The following is a 14,791-nucleotide window of genomic DNA, read 5'->3' on the forward strand; positions in this document are numbered from 1 at the left end:
AATATTTAGTTGAGAATGTATTTTATACAACCCTGAAATCATCTAAACTTTAAATTTGTGGCAGACAACAAATTTGTGCCATCACTTTCATATTCGCGGTTCAAATTGAACTTCTCAACTTCAGATGCTCCCTATATATTACATGTCGGTTTGACCAGAGATCCGGCAATGAAAAGCACCAGAAATAAGCAGATTTAATAACAGCTTGGAATATCTTTTGAGGGGTACTAAAATTCAGGTGTTCTTGGAGTGCGTCTCTTTCGTTTTACTTAGATCAAATAACATGTTTACTAATGCAAATTAAGAAATCAACGATTAGGGATTGCTGTACTTTTGCTAACAAAAAAAAAAAGCCATTTTGGGATGTCTTATAATCGTTAGTGTTTCATAAATTTTCAAACGGTTTTAGAGTGTTTGCGCTTGGGATAACTTTTTGTTATTTTAAAGAATGGTTTGTGTGACGGGTGTCCACAGGGCACTCATTATTCATTAAAATATATTTCAAGCGTTATATTTTTGAAAATATGAGATTAATTAGAAAAATTAAATAAATACGAAGGAGGATAAACAAGATTAAATAATGAGAGAGTATATAAATACAAGAGAGGATAATATTAATAATTATTAGTATATGTATATACATGACAGGTTAGGTGAATGATACGTGTGTTATAGGGAACCAGTTAAAAAAAATCCTTTAAAGAATTATATAAATGAAGTTTGATCATATACTAAAAGTAAAGATAGCAACAGAGTAGTATTTCAACAGTCAAAATCATACATCTTTCAACGTAAAAAGTACTGGTGCCAGTAATCCTGGCAAACACTAAAGCCACTTTTTATTTAACCACGCATGCTGGTAAAACTACTTATTAACTCGAGTACTGTTTTAGATGCTCTAGTAAACAATAATAATGTGCTTTATAAGAAGCCACCACAGTTGCAAATGGAATATTCTCTTTCTGAAGTAAATATATATATAAATTCAAGGGTAAAATATTGCTAAATTAGGGTCATTATTATTACTCATAAATTGGAAATTGACTGGTCAATACCGACCATAAGTGACATGCCATTAATGAAGGTTGTCAACAATGTTGACATTTTCCTTCTGTACTGTATACTGTATATAAGTTCAGCTGTGTAATAGTGGGAAATACGTATATTGAAGTTCCTTTAATCATCTAGAAGTACAAAATGGTGAAGAGGTAAACACGCAAAAAAAACGAATTCTGGTGTCAATTGCGTGCCCATTAAGGTGAAATTGAAAACAAGTGAGTTTGGCCATTTGGGCAATGTTTGCGACAGATCATTGGGCAGAAAATGCGTGTCTTCATTGCTTTAATTCTTGTTCATCGCCTTCAAATCTCAATCTCTATAAACAAGTTGTTAACATTGGGATCATCCTTTGACAAATTTTAGCTCCATTGGACGGCCTATGGTCTTGGCTGATCTATCCTTTTTATGACAAATTTTGGGATGCTTGGCAGTGTTTTGAAACCAGATCGAACCGTCTGGTCGGACCGGTCAAATCGCGAATGGAGTATGATGCCGGTCAAATTCAGTGATCAACTTAGAAAGAGTTGAATCCAATAAAGAATCAAACTTTTGAACGGTTTCAAACTAATTAATTTTTTTTCAAAGTTATATAAGTTACTAGTTAATAATTAAAAGAATAAAAAACCTTTGAACTAATGTGAACCGAAAGCTTATCCGGTTCACTTAACGGTCTGGTTTTGAAACATTTTGATGTTTAGAGATCGGTACAAATATCAGGAATGCGCATTAAAATTAATGATACCTTTTGTTACTATTTAGTAGATTGCTACGAGAATCATTCCAAAAAAAAAAAAAAGAAAGTAAAAGTAATTAAATTTTGCCCCTTGTTAGTCCTTTAATTTTAAAATTGATTAGTTCATTAATCAGAATGAAACTCATTTCGGTTTCAATCCAAACGGTTGAGGGGTATAGTGCCAAAAACCCTATACCCATGTTGAGGTTGATACTTGCTATCCTATTTTCAATTTCAGAATAAGAACCAAACACCCCAACCACCATAATCTTTTTCTGATGGAGGCAAAATGAAATTCACTTTCCTCTTCCCTCAAAAATCATATTAATTACCTTGGCTTTAGGGTCCGCAGTCAACCACTGTTTATAGTGCATGTATCACACACAGAAAGTCAATAATTGAAGTGCTAAGAGACATTAATCCGCCAAACATGAAAAGACTATTTCTTTATCTTTGGCAGCAAGATGCCGCGCTATAAAATAGTGTGGTAAAATGTACACATCTCTTTCACTGACAATAATGCGTCATGGATGATGTTCAATTCTTGATCTTGCCACTGACAAAATGGATCCAAGAAGATGCTTAAACTATTACCATCAAAGTTTTCTAGCATTAATTACTTTAGCTTTTCAAAATTTCTGACTGGGAATTAATTAACAAAAACAAAAAAAAGGCAAGAGTATTCAGTAAAATTTTTTCTCTCATCTTTTTATAAGGGCTACTCTTCTTCTTCAAATTCTAAGAAGAGTATTCAGTAAATAACCTCTTCATCTTCAACCTATCGTGTTCATTTTACACTTGATGGGCAGAATTGTGTTTAGTACACTTTCGAGTTTACAATTTAATAAAGCTAGCTTAGGATGATGCAATCAGAGGGGGAAAAAATATGATAAGATAATGTGTTACTTCCCAGAAGCACCTGGTTTCTTGGCTTGATACATTTCTCCCTCTCTCTGTGGAACATGAATTCGAGGTCAACATTCAACATGTCTTAGTCTCTGACTATAACACCAGCCTACATAGTCAATTAGTCATATAAAAACCTTCCAGCCATAGATTGTTTTTGCTTTCTTGGCAAGATAATCACCCACTTAGCTACTAGTAGTTTTGTGTATATTGCCCAAGTTAGAACTTAGAAGCAGCCTAAACTCTTAATGAGTTTCACCACCCCTAGTTCTGATGAACTCCTGCAAAATAGGTTTCCACTAATGGAATCAAAGGGATTCCTTGATGCTACCGAAGAAGATGAAATAACAAAGTTAACAGGCAAAACCATGTTGAGCTCTGAAAGTTCTTGCGCACACTATGGTGATTTGGATCCCAAAGACAACAAAACAAAGCCAAACAAAAGAAGATCGAGGGCATCGAAAAAGACTCCTATGATTCTCCTGAATGCCAACACTACGAATTTTCGAGCCTTGGTGCAACAGTTTACGGGCTGCCAGAGTGCTCCTTCTTCTTCATTCAAAGGTCCAATCAACTTGAACTTTGGAGGAGGAGGGAGTGAAGAAAATGATATGGACGTAGCTGATCATCAATCTAGTATCTTTGGATACAACAATTTTGTTCAAAACATTCAGGCTGATGATCAAGTGCGTGATCAGCAGCAGCAGCAATTAGAAGATCACGAACGTCTGTTATCTAGTGGGAGCTTTGATGGAGATGCTTCCCTTTCAACATATGGTAAACCTGAAGCTTATGCAACCGCCTTGGAAAATATAGGTGCAGAGAATGGTAACCTTTTTCACGATTTCCCAGGAGATTTTTCTTCCAATGTACTTCCAGATGATGATGATTTTACCTTCTGATGGTTCTGAGAATCAATTACCAGTAGAAATTTTTGTTTGTCATCTTCATCACTCAGATAATGAATGCTAACAGCAGCCCCCCCCCCCCCCCCCTCCCCACCCAAAAAAAATTGTATTTTTCCTTTTGTTAGTCGTTTCATCCATGAACATATTAGTTTATAAATTCCTATAATATGATTATCCATTAACGGAAGAAATAATTTTCTACAGCTTGCTTTTTCCTATTTGTTATTATTATTTTTGAATATTATGTTTGCATAGCATCGTACCATATATGTTTAGTGTTTTTTTTTATAACTTTATATGTTACTCTTGGATTTAGGAAAGTGTAATATGATTTGCCAAGTTGATGTGGAGATATACAAATACAGGAAAAGTTTATATTGTCAAGAAACACAAGCTGCATCCATAAACACTCTATTTTCTTTGCAAACCATGAAATAATTGTATTAGCAATTCCAGGCTTACTGGTTGCAGAACTTGGTTCCATTAGATGGTATGGTAAACAGTCAGATCAGCCATATCATGTTTCTGGTTCGAGACACAGTGGTGTATATAACACGCGAAGGAAGAGAAGCTCCTACAAATCTCACCGCAAAACTAACCCTCCATCTGTCCGCTAGACTTCTGCATGTTCATCGACTGTGTTACTTCAAGGAAGATGAATTCAAAAGGAAATTAACACTACTCTTATGTCTAATTTTTTGCACATGGAATACAGAATGAAACATAAAGGGGAGGATTTGGGACAGGTACAGTTAGCATTAAATGTTAGTTGGTGTAGTTGTACACATTTATTTAAATCAATGTACACAAATAAAATTTATCAATACATTGACGTTAAGTGAGTGCATACCACATCACGTAAAAAGTATAACAGTCTCACTAACAACATGTAATGCCGACTGTTGTTACACTTCTGACATGATGTGTACACCTACAAAACAACACGTCCATTGAAATTAGTGTACACGGAGAAAAATTTTTGAATTTTGCATTTCTTTTCCCTTCTTTCAATTTTCCTTGAAACTCTTAAAATTGTGACAATTATAAAGTAATTTTATGGAAATAAAGGAGACACTGATAAAATGTAATTTCATGAAAATAGGGGAGAAAGAAAGACAAATTTTGAAAATTTTTCTATTCAAAATCACAAGAATCATAGCAAACATCAAGTTAAAAAAGATAACTAGTTTGTTTTACTAAATTTTGTAATCATTAATGTTGTTTTGTTTGCTTACTTGTATTACCTAATTTATTAAATGTGAACTTTTTGAGTGCTTAAATGTGTGTATTAATTATTTCTAACTTTTAATTATTTTTATTTTTTTACTAATACATGCATAAGAGGTATTTATGGAATAAAAGTTTCATCTTTCTCCTTAAGTACTTTTTTAATGTTACTTTTTTTATTGGATTAACTTTGTTATCAAAACCTTCATCTCAGGGGAGGTTTGTGTAATTTTCTAAAATTTAGGGGAGGCTATTGAAATTATTAGAAACCTCAAGGGAGGTTTCTGTAATTATCCCTTTCGTCTACCTATTTATTTTTGGCAGAATCTGACAAGGCATATAAGAGAGAAAAGGCTTACTGCAGAATAAACTTCACTCCAATGAGTGCTGCTTTCTCTGTATCAGCAACAATCAGAAAAATGGCTAAGAGCATTTTCTTACCTCCTTCTTGGGCTCCGTCGACAAAATTGCCCATCTTTCAATTGTCATGTCGAGCAAATTTGAAGCAGCTTAACTCATCAAGAAATATTCATGCTTGTCTGCTCAAGTATCCTCTTGCAAGCAAGATCATGATTAGAAGTAAGTCATCCATTTTTATCGATTTAAGCAAAAATTCATTCATTTTTTTACTGGATTATGTAATTGTAACAAAGTTATTTTAGTTAGTATATGTTTGATTGTACTATCCACGTGGGTTTTCTTCGAATTTGTTGTTTCCAATTGATCTTGTGCAAATATATGAAATTTCTGTGCTTTTTGTAAGCTCTATTAGTGTGGCATCAGGGTTTTTCTTGCCATCCGTGTTTAGCAGTTTCTGATTAATGAAGGATACAATTATTCTTTTTGGTGGTGGGGTGGGGGTTGGGGAAGGGTTTTGGTGGGTTTTAAGTGGAAAAGAACGAGGACTGGTTTAAAGGGATTATAAGAAGGGAAGTGAATAATGATTTTGAGTTGGTTGTAAGGTGTTTGATAAAAATCCGTAGTAGAATAATTCTGCGCTCTGTTTGGATGAACTAAATGTTTATTTAGTATGCTTCTGAAGTTGTATGGATTGCAGAATCTAGGATTTGTATATCTGATGAGGCTAATAAGAGTTGAATCTTGGAGGAATGAGTGCAGTACAATGGTTATTAGCTAGAGTTGGTGTGTCTGGAAGATGGAAGATTATGTTTTATGTTCATCAGTGAAATTTAATGTTTGGGTTGATTGAAGATTGGGAATGCAAGAAAAATGAACTCTGAGGATGAGCGTTGGATTCTCTGTGGAAAATTATTGGGAATTTAGATCTTTTTTCCATGAGTTTTCCTTCAGTGACTGACATTTGGATGCCCCATATGTAAACATGAAGTGATGGCATCAAGCAGCCTGTTTTTTTATTTATTTCCAAGACAGTGGAAGCAGTAGAACTGTTCTGTGGCATCCTTCTCAAAATATCAGTTTGGTAGCAGTCCTTATTTTGAAATTTTAAGCAATTAATAGACTTTAAAAATTGATCTGAAATTTATTTCAATTACCAATTTAATTTGAATGTTGTTCTTATGGAGCATTATCTTAATTTATGAGTGACTAATTTCCATGTCAACCGTTGTTAAAGTTTTGCTCAATCTTTGACTTTTTGCAGACTTACCATATACTGCTAGTGAAAGTAGTTTGCTGAAGGAATTCTCCAAGTATGGCAAGATAGCTGAAGGTATATTTCATATGGTTCAAGTATTTTACATTTTCCCTCTGTAATATATGTTATGGAAAGCCCTTCTTCAATTTGTTTATTTTCATTCCATGCTTTGGTAGTTAAGCTTGTCAAGGATGAAAAGGCAAATAGGTCAAAAGGACTTGCATTTATCCAATATACTTCCCAGGAAGATGCTTTGCTTGCTGTGGATAACATGGATCACAAGGTGATCCCTGCACCTTTTTTTCCCCTTCTGCAGGAAATAGTCTGCCTAGAGGGCTCATCTCCTTTTACTTCTTCAGTATTTTGATGGCAGGGTGATTTTTATTGATCTTGCAAAACCAAGGTCAAATGAGTTTGGCGGATATCCAAGAACGTCAGGACCCCCTGAGGAGCAGCATATGCCTGCTGAAGATGAAGACGATGAATGAGCAAAATGCAGCAATTAGGAAACCTTTGAGACTTCTTAAGCATGGACTTGACTAGGCAAGTGGAATTTTCTGCTGGTTCTGATTCTACACATTTTTCGGCTTCTCTCTTCCCAATCTGTTGCACTTGATTTTTCTGAGAGGCAAGTTACTACACAACAAGTTATAATAGGCATTTATTAAAATGGTACAGACATTATTGCCGAGGCATGATTTTCTCATTGTTTCACTTTATAGTATTCTAAATTTTTATAAACAACACCCATGATAGTATACTTGGGTAAAAAGGACACTTGTACAGCTAATATGAACTTGTGGTGATAAAGATTTGATACAATTAGTATTACCTGAGCATAGTGAAGAGTATTTTATTTTGTGCTTCCCAACTTTTTTAAGTCCTAGGCTAATGCTTTTGATTGGGTTTGATCTCTGTTACATAGATTATTTGTACCCTTTTGTGCAAAACCATGTATAGTACAATCTTCTATACTACCATATACAAAGTGATTTCAGCAGTGGTATGAAAGCTTGTGAACAAATTATGGACAAAATTTCTATCCAGACTACTGTAGCTTTTGGCAGTAGTTAGTTTAAATTGCACTAGTTTTTCCTTTTTAACACCATCAGTTTATTTTCATCTGGGAAGCTAAGTATGTTGCACACTTTTAAAGTCCAGTGTGAGTGCAAGGAACTTCCAAATTCATTATTGGAACTACTTGTGGAAGTGAACTCTTAATTGCTTTAGAGTAACAAAATTCTCTGATCTAACAATGGGTGATGAGGATATAGAAGAAAAGGGTATGATAAGTTTTGCCCGAGGAAGAATTTTCATTTACAAATCTCTTAAACCATCGTGCTCCTAGAAATGTCTTAAGTTGCATATGCTATACATACGAGTACAATGTCAACAATTGGGTTAAAAAAAAAAAAAAATCCATCAGCTTTACCAATTTGAGGAGGTTTTCTCCATCTCCAAACTGCTTAACCAATAGATTGAACAGTAAAATCTCTATGTATTACATAAATTTCTCTCGCCATCCATGTTATACTGGTCAACTATAACTGAAATAACACCTCTAAAAGCTTTTTCACTCCCAATTACAACAAGATTATTTGATACATTGGTCATTTTATGAGCTGGAAATCCAGCAACCACCCCTTCAGTGTAAATTGAGTACTGAACATGATTTATTTTGTTCGGAAACACCAAAACAGATGAAAAATCAGCTATCCACTGCGTTCCATTTCCGGCTACTGTCAATTTTCCGACAGTTGACTTCAAGGTCATTCCAGTAACAATGTTGTTCTCAATCACCACTTGAGCTATGTCCGTGAATTCACCATCTAACTTCACTATTGGAACCATATTTCTAGGATCCCCAGCAAATATATTGTTAATGATATTTAGCCCTGAAGCTTTACCATTTATTGATTTCAATACAATGTTTCCATCCCCTATGAAGTAGCCATTTGATACCTGCACTAGAGCAGGGTCTTGAATCACTATACTGTTGTAATCTAGGTAGCAACTCTCCACCCTTGTCTGAGCTGCTCGCACCAAAATTCCAATTCCACCAAAGTATGTAGCCTTGTTATAGCAATGCACACCGATAATGATATTAGCCTGACCACTCACTGTGATTCCAACAGCTGCTGAGAAGATGACTACATCAGTGACAGCATTATCTGTACTTGAAAGCTCAATGGCAGTGCCTGAAAAACCTCTCTCACCACTATCACCACCAACTGTTTCATGCTGCCCTAGAAAACAGCCTGAGATGAAAGTCTCATGGCCTCGCTCGACTAGAACTCCTTGGGTTGTGAAATGGATGAAGTAGCAGTTGTTAATGCGGATTCTTGCAGCATCAATTACAAAAAGTCCTCCACCTTGGTAGCTTGAGTCAAACAGTATGTCCCTGAAAGTAACATCTTCATAGTAGATGCCACTGTTTTGGTCTTCCCTGTCTGAAAGGCCATGAAGATGATGAATGGTAGTACTTTCTTTTTCAAGTTTTCTTGAGTTTGGGGACCATAGCTCAATCAGATGCCTATGTCCTGGAAATGTGTTGGATGCTCTTAAAGTGCCTCCTTGAACCTACTGGGCAAGAAAAGAGCTGGTCGAAAGTCAGGAACTTAGAATGAACAATCCCAATCCTGTATCAAGCATTTTGAAACCCTCTAGTCAAAGTCTTCTTCATATTTCAGTCACGAATTACAAGCTTGTTTTTGACTATTTGTACAGATTAAAACTTCTTTATTCATTCATGATCCTTTTTGAAACTCAAAATACATAAGTATTCAAACAAATTAACAAAAATTGTATTGAAGATTTTTCAAATACAATGAGGCAAGTCTATCAATTTAAAGTAAGCACAAACAAAGGGTAATTATAATGGTCTTATATCCATAACAATAACATTCCATAAAATTACACGATAATTAACCATTCCTGTTAGTCAATTTACTTGAAGATTTCATCTTTTTTTATTAAAAAAAATCATATTGAGCTGCTTAAATAAATCCATAGTTGAATGGGAAGAACTTTCTGAATTTTGACTTGAATATCCCACTGTAAAAAAAAAAAAAGAAGAAAGTTGCTAAAGCTAGACAGATTCCAATTGCCTTGATTAGTACAAATGGTCGGTCAGTTGTCGGCAGTAAACTAATTCATTTGGCGAAAGATTGAAATTAAAGAGCCATCAATGAATTGACTAGAAAAGTAGTACTCCATTTTGGAACCTTCCAATTCCTGCATTCCCATGCAAAAGAACCTTAATTAAATAGCCCCATTTACGTGCGGACTCCTAAAAGCCGCTCTAAAATTAAGAGTTTTCCTCTCTTTACAACATTAAAAAACTCCCAACCGTAGGGCTTCAAGTCCTCGGTCGTCGAAGTCCAAACGAGACACTACCAAATAAATTTTACTAACTTAGTTCACATGTAAAATCAAAAGAATTGTCGCGTAACCAGATTAGTGAATTTTACATGAAAGTGTCTTTAACGTCCCCAATTGGATTGGGACATGGGACGTCTTAAAGATTGGATTTGAAGCCCAACTGCACCCAGCAAATACACGTTGGGAGGTCTTAGAGATGGTCACAACCACAGAAGAATTCTGCTGTAAGCAGTACAAGTGGCAGTAAAAATATAGCTGGAAGAATTTGTAACTGCTTAGACAGTCACTGGGGATCGAAACAGGTTTCAGTGAAAACTCATGTGCGGGTTGAAAAAGACCCAGGCACGTAAACTTAATAAATTCAGATCTTAATATGTTTAGATGCTTTTGATAATTAACAATTGAACATCTGAAATAATTAAGTATCACTGAATTTTTTAGACAAAATTTGCTCTAAAAAATAAGTGATAAGTTATTCACTTATTGCTTAATAAGATATACACTCAAATGTATTAAATTTAGTACTTAGCAATTCAATGATTTGATGGATTCAGACTTCAGATTTCAGTTTTCAAATTTCGATTTTATCAAATGCAACCTCAATTTTATCGAAACACGTTAATGGTGTGAATCTAGAATAAAGGGCTACAAGTGTTGAATTTCACTTGCAACTTTTCTAATGGTGTGTAATTTATGGGATATTGTTGCAAGTTTGAAAATGAGTTTGTATTCCTAGTAAATTATACATGCATGGTTTGTCAAATTATGCCTACAGAAATGAGTTTATGTTATGTCTTTCTAATCTCATATTTGGTGGAATGATGTAAAAATGAAAGAATCTTTTGGCTTTTCCTTAATAAATAAAGGCAGAGACTAGAGACTAGAGGCTTGCAAGAGAATGAAACATACCAAGATATTGCCAAAACCAGATGGAAAACGCAAAGGCCTGCTGATTAGGTAATTACCACCTTGCAAATCAATCACAACACCTCCCAAATCCTTTATTCCAGGTAACAGTTGAAACCCTTTATTCTGTATTCCAAATGCATAACCAATGGCTTCAAGTATGGCATCACTGCTATCTGCTACACCACTGGGGTCAGCACCATATCCAATGGGATAGAAGACTCTTCCATCGCTCTAAATCAACAATCCATGCATATGTAAAGAAAAACCCCAGAAAAAAGAACGTGTCAATGATTTGAAAATCAAAAGAAAGAGAAGAAAATGATGGGAAAATAGAGAAGTTCTGCGGTCATCACCTTTTTGGGATCTATGGAATGAGCTGGTGATGGTGCAGCTGTTGCAGCAATGCTACTGAATATGGTTTTCTCTTGAATCTTTTCTTGGAATTCGTACATCTTTAACTGTCTAAGAGAACAGTCTGCCTCTTTTAACGGCAAGAAAAATACTATTGTTATTAGCAACCTTGCACTTGCAGAGGAGTAGAAGCGCTTCATAGTTCTCTTAACAAAAATGAAAGGTTACTATGTAAAGCTATGAAGGCAACAAGCTAAAGGAAAGAGAGAAAGTAATTGATTGTTCTGTACCTCACTCTCTCTTTCTCATTCCGCTTTAACATGTGTATATGTATAGGTTGGACAGAAAGGTTCTGGTGAAAGTGTCCAAGTATGTATAGGTTTGTGTTATTTAAAGGGATAATTTCAGAAATCTTTCCTAAGGTTTATGACAGTTTCACTGCCCTCCCTTGATGTTCTAAAATTATTACTTACCTCCCTTGAAACCAATTTTCTTGTCACAATTTATCCCAATTCAAAAAAGAAACAACAAAAAAAATAATTTCAGGTGTGAGAAGATTTATTTATGCCTGAAGTGCCCCTTAACTATTATACTAGTTAGATTGAATATTTGATCTAACTTGTTAATTTACTTCTGAGGCTATTACGATACATGGTCAATAAAAAATTTCCATCATTCATAACAAAAAATAACAACTTTCAAAATTTAACAAAATAATTTTTTTCCACACCTTAAGATTCTTGCTATCTCCTCAATTATAAGAAAAATTAGCCCAACTGAAATCTCTTTATATTTGATTCCTTTTATTTATCAAGTACATAAATTGGAATAAGGATCCCTAGTATTGTATCCATTTTTAGATGCCGAATTAGATTTTCTTTTTTACATTTCAAATTATGGTTAATTTAGTTTGTAAACAGCTTAATTATTTCTCATGTCTAGATCCTTTAATTTATCAACTGCATTACATCTGATTTCTTTTATTTGTCAAGTATACAAAAATTAAAAAGGATGAACCTAATATTAGCTCTATTTTTAGATGGCAAATTAATTAACTTTTTACAATCCAAATTATGGTTAATGTAGTTAGCAAACTTTTAATTCTTTTCCTTCAAAGATATGTTTAATTATCCTAAGTTATAAGGGTAATAGAATCATTTAACCATTAGTGATGTGAGCATTGGGCTCCAAATAACTGACAGGGGAAGTAAGTGAAATTTTTAAAATCTCGGAGGAGGGCAGTGAAATTGTCAAAACCCTCAAGGGAGGTTTTTGAAATTATCCCTTATTTAAATGTGGAAATTTTGAAATCCACACAAACTATAGCTAAGAAGTGGAATTAATGTCATAGGTTAACCGGGTTACATCACTTAATGCACTTCAGATATGTATCAAAAAGTTCAATCTGCATAACAACATATAGTGGTACTTCTGCAATAATTTGTCTTGCATATCTATCTTATAAATGACATGGTAAGTAGAAGGAATTTTTTTTTTCTTTGGATGCATTTAGAAGAAAAAAAGTTAAACGGAATACAACGAAATCTTGAAACTCACATTCTAAGTGGATCTATTTGCACCTCCAATTAGCTCGATTGCAAATCCATTTAAGCTGTTTTATGTTAACATAATCATGAAAAAAAGTGAGATGTGTTTAGACATGGAAAAAATTGTTGCTAGCAGTATAAGATCTCGTGGTATTTGGTGATATGCAAGTGATGAAACATTGATACATGTTTCTGTTGGGGGTATGATCAATGGTCCAGTCTAAGTGTAACACGAGGTACAAAAAGACAAGGGCTAAGCACCCTCGTGATGCCCCAAGGTAATAGCATGATTCAAGGGCAAAGGAAAAGCAATGATGCGGATACTGAAAATTGTTTCCTAGAAGGTGAAAAATGCATTGTTTCAAGAACTGAAAATTCGACGTCAAGAAACCAGTGTCCTTGAATGGTTGGAGGAAATTAGCAGCTAAAATCGCACTGGCAATCAAAATTTCAAAATTTAGTAGCTCAGACATTTTGAGGTGCATGGTAGGCCCTTTAAATAGTTACATGTAGTATTTCGGTTTGTACATGCGTTACTCGAGTTTGCACAGGAGCCAACAGTCATTTGGTGTGTTGAGACTTTAAGACTTTATCCAAGACTCTTTTAAGTCTTGGATGCAGTCTTGGTGGTGGTGGGTGAAAGGTCAAGAATTCAAACTTTATTTCTCATTAGCCGCTTCAATGACTTCCGTCGATGGTGTTTCCCATCGGTTAGATTCTCCTTCCCTTTAAAATGGAATGAAGTAGATCATACAAATGTCCTAAAGTAGGATAGAGTTCATGTAATTCTTACTATATTTGATATAAATTCATATAATTTTGGTATAATCATAAATTATACACTAATTTAATCGTAGGAATTAATAAATTCAAGTTTACACTTAAGTTATACGAGTTTGTACTAGTTATTATAATGATTTGAATTGGACAAACTCAACTTGTGATGCCCTATTTCTGTATTTTTGGACTAATAACTATTCGAGTCCAAATTTCACTTAGCCAACCTTATAAAATAAATTCATGCAGCAAATTACCCAATAAATTGTGTAGTTAGACCACAACGGACACTTATCTTATATTACTAGAAAGCAAGAAAGTTCAATACCAATTACCATACAAGGGTATCCATGTGCATGATGATGCAAATAGAATTTGCAGCCAAAACCCTTTTCCCTTGTGAACTCCCAAATTTCCTATACAAATGCTAGCTGCTGTTGAAATCCTTCGACAGTTCAAGGGTCTACTTTCTCTCTCGGTGAAGTGCAGCTTTCTCCCACATTCATTTTTTACCTTTCTCATGTCCTTGATTTGCACGGATTCGTTTTCTGTGTTTGTGAATTACCCCTTTGTCCTACATTAATTCATTATATGCATGGAAAGTTTCCTCTCGTGATAACAAAGACAACTATGTACTTAGCCTATAGTAGTCACATGCGTGCACTCTCTTATATAGTATTACGCTCCTTAGTGCGGTGTGGTCCATAGGTTTCTCTCCTTCACTAGCTATTTCATCATGTAAACTTGTGTAGAAGACTGCCATCCATTTTTTACTTGTATCACAATGTGATTATGGTCCAGATTTTTTTTTTTTTATTTTACTGAGATTTTTTCAGAGTTGCAATTTAGGTATATTTATCTTCTGCAATCCATTTGTTATCCAAATGTTTTTAGAGCCAAGGGATGCATGATGGTTCACAGATCTCTCTTTCATTGGGAATGTTATTCTTGCTATCTGTATAATCTTCATGACTAAAGATCAACATCCACTCTCTCAAATCCCAATTAGTGTGATCAGTTCATTGCTCAACAGTCAACAACGGGAGTAATGAGTTGTAGGAAGGTTACACAGTAGAATAATTGGTTCCAAGCCTTTGAATTTTCTATTGCTAGGGCCACTATATATTTCTAACAATATCAGCCCCCCGATTCAAACGCATGATTCAATTGCTAAGGGGCTATTTCATATTGTTAGAATCTAAAAGCATTTTAAAATTTTAAATTAAACGAATTACCAAACAATATATTACGAATAATCAATAGAGGGAAAAATTCAAGAGTATTCTTATGTTTAGTCGCCTAAGTTAAAAAGAATTTAAAATTTTTTCACTTTTAAAATTTCAAGTTAACCAATCCATTAAATTTCTTGGGCTCAAGT

General features: G+C 34.5%; 2 protein-coding genes across 5 annotated transcripts; one reads left to right on the plus strand and one right to left on the minus strand.

Annotated features, from left to right (window-relative positions):
- Positions 1-5,053: 5,053 nt before the first annotated feature.
- On the plus strand, positions 5,054-9,145 carry LOC113707732 (small RNA-binding protein 11, chloroplastic-like). 4 transcript variants are annotated; one of them, XR_003452322.2, is made up of 5 exons: positions 5,159-5,412; positions 6,455-6,523; positions 6,625-6,731; positions 6,808-6,991; positions 8,584-9,145. XR_003452322.2 is itself a non-coding variant. In XM_027230034.2 (4 exons), exons 1-4 carry the CDS (start codon positions 5,214-5,216, stop codon positions 6,834-6,836), a joined length of 390 nt encoding a protein of 129 aa, XP_027085835.2. In that variant the 5' UTR covers positions 5,054-5,213; the 3' UTR covers positions 6,837-7,313. The 4 variants fall into 4 exon arrangements, 2 of the variants coding, with proteins under 2 accessions (XP_027085835.2, XP_027085834.2); XR_003452321.2 differs by having other exon boundaries at positions 5,160-5,412; positions 6,808-7,076; XM_027230034.2 differs by lacking the exon at positions 8,584-9,145 and having other exon boundaries at positions 5,054-5,412; positions 6,822-7,313.
- Positions 7,940-11,304, minus strand: LOC113708123 (polygalacturonase QRT3-like). Its single transcript, XM_027230591.2, has 3 exons — positions 11,092-11,304; positions 10,739-10,969; positions 7,940-9,028 (listed from the first exon to the last, which is right to left on the minus strand). The coding sequence occupies exons 1-3, from the start codon at positions 11,287-11,289 to the stop codon at positions 7,943-7,945; spliced, it is 1,515 nt and encodes a 504-aa protein (XP_027086392.1). The 5' UTR covers positions 11,290-11,304; the 3' UTR covers positions 7,940-7,942.
- Positions 11,305-14,791: the final 3,487 nt, after the last annotated feature.

Source organism: Coffea arabica, chromosome 9c (assembly GCF_036785885.1).
Source record: "Coffea arabica cultivar ET-39 chromosome 9c, Coffea Arabica ET-39 HiFi, whole genome shotgun sequence".
Taxonomy (NCBI): domain Eukaryota; kingdom Viridiplantae; phylum Streptophyta; class Magnoliopsida; order Gentianales; family Rubiaceae; genus Coffea; species Coffea arabica.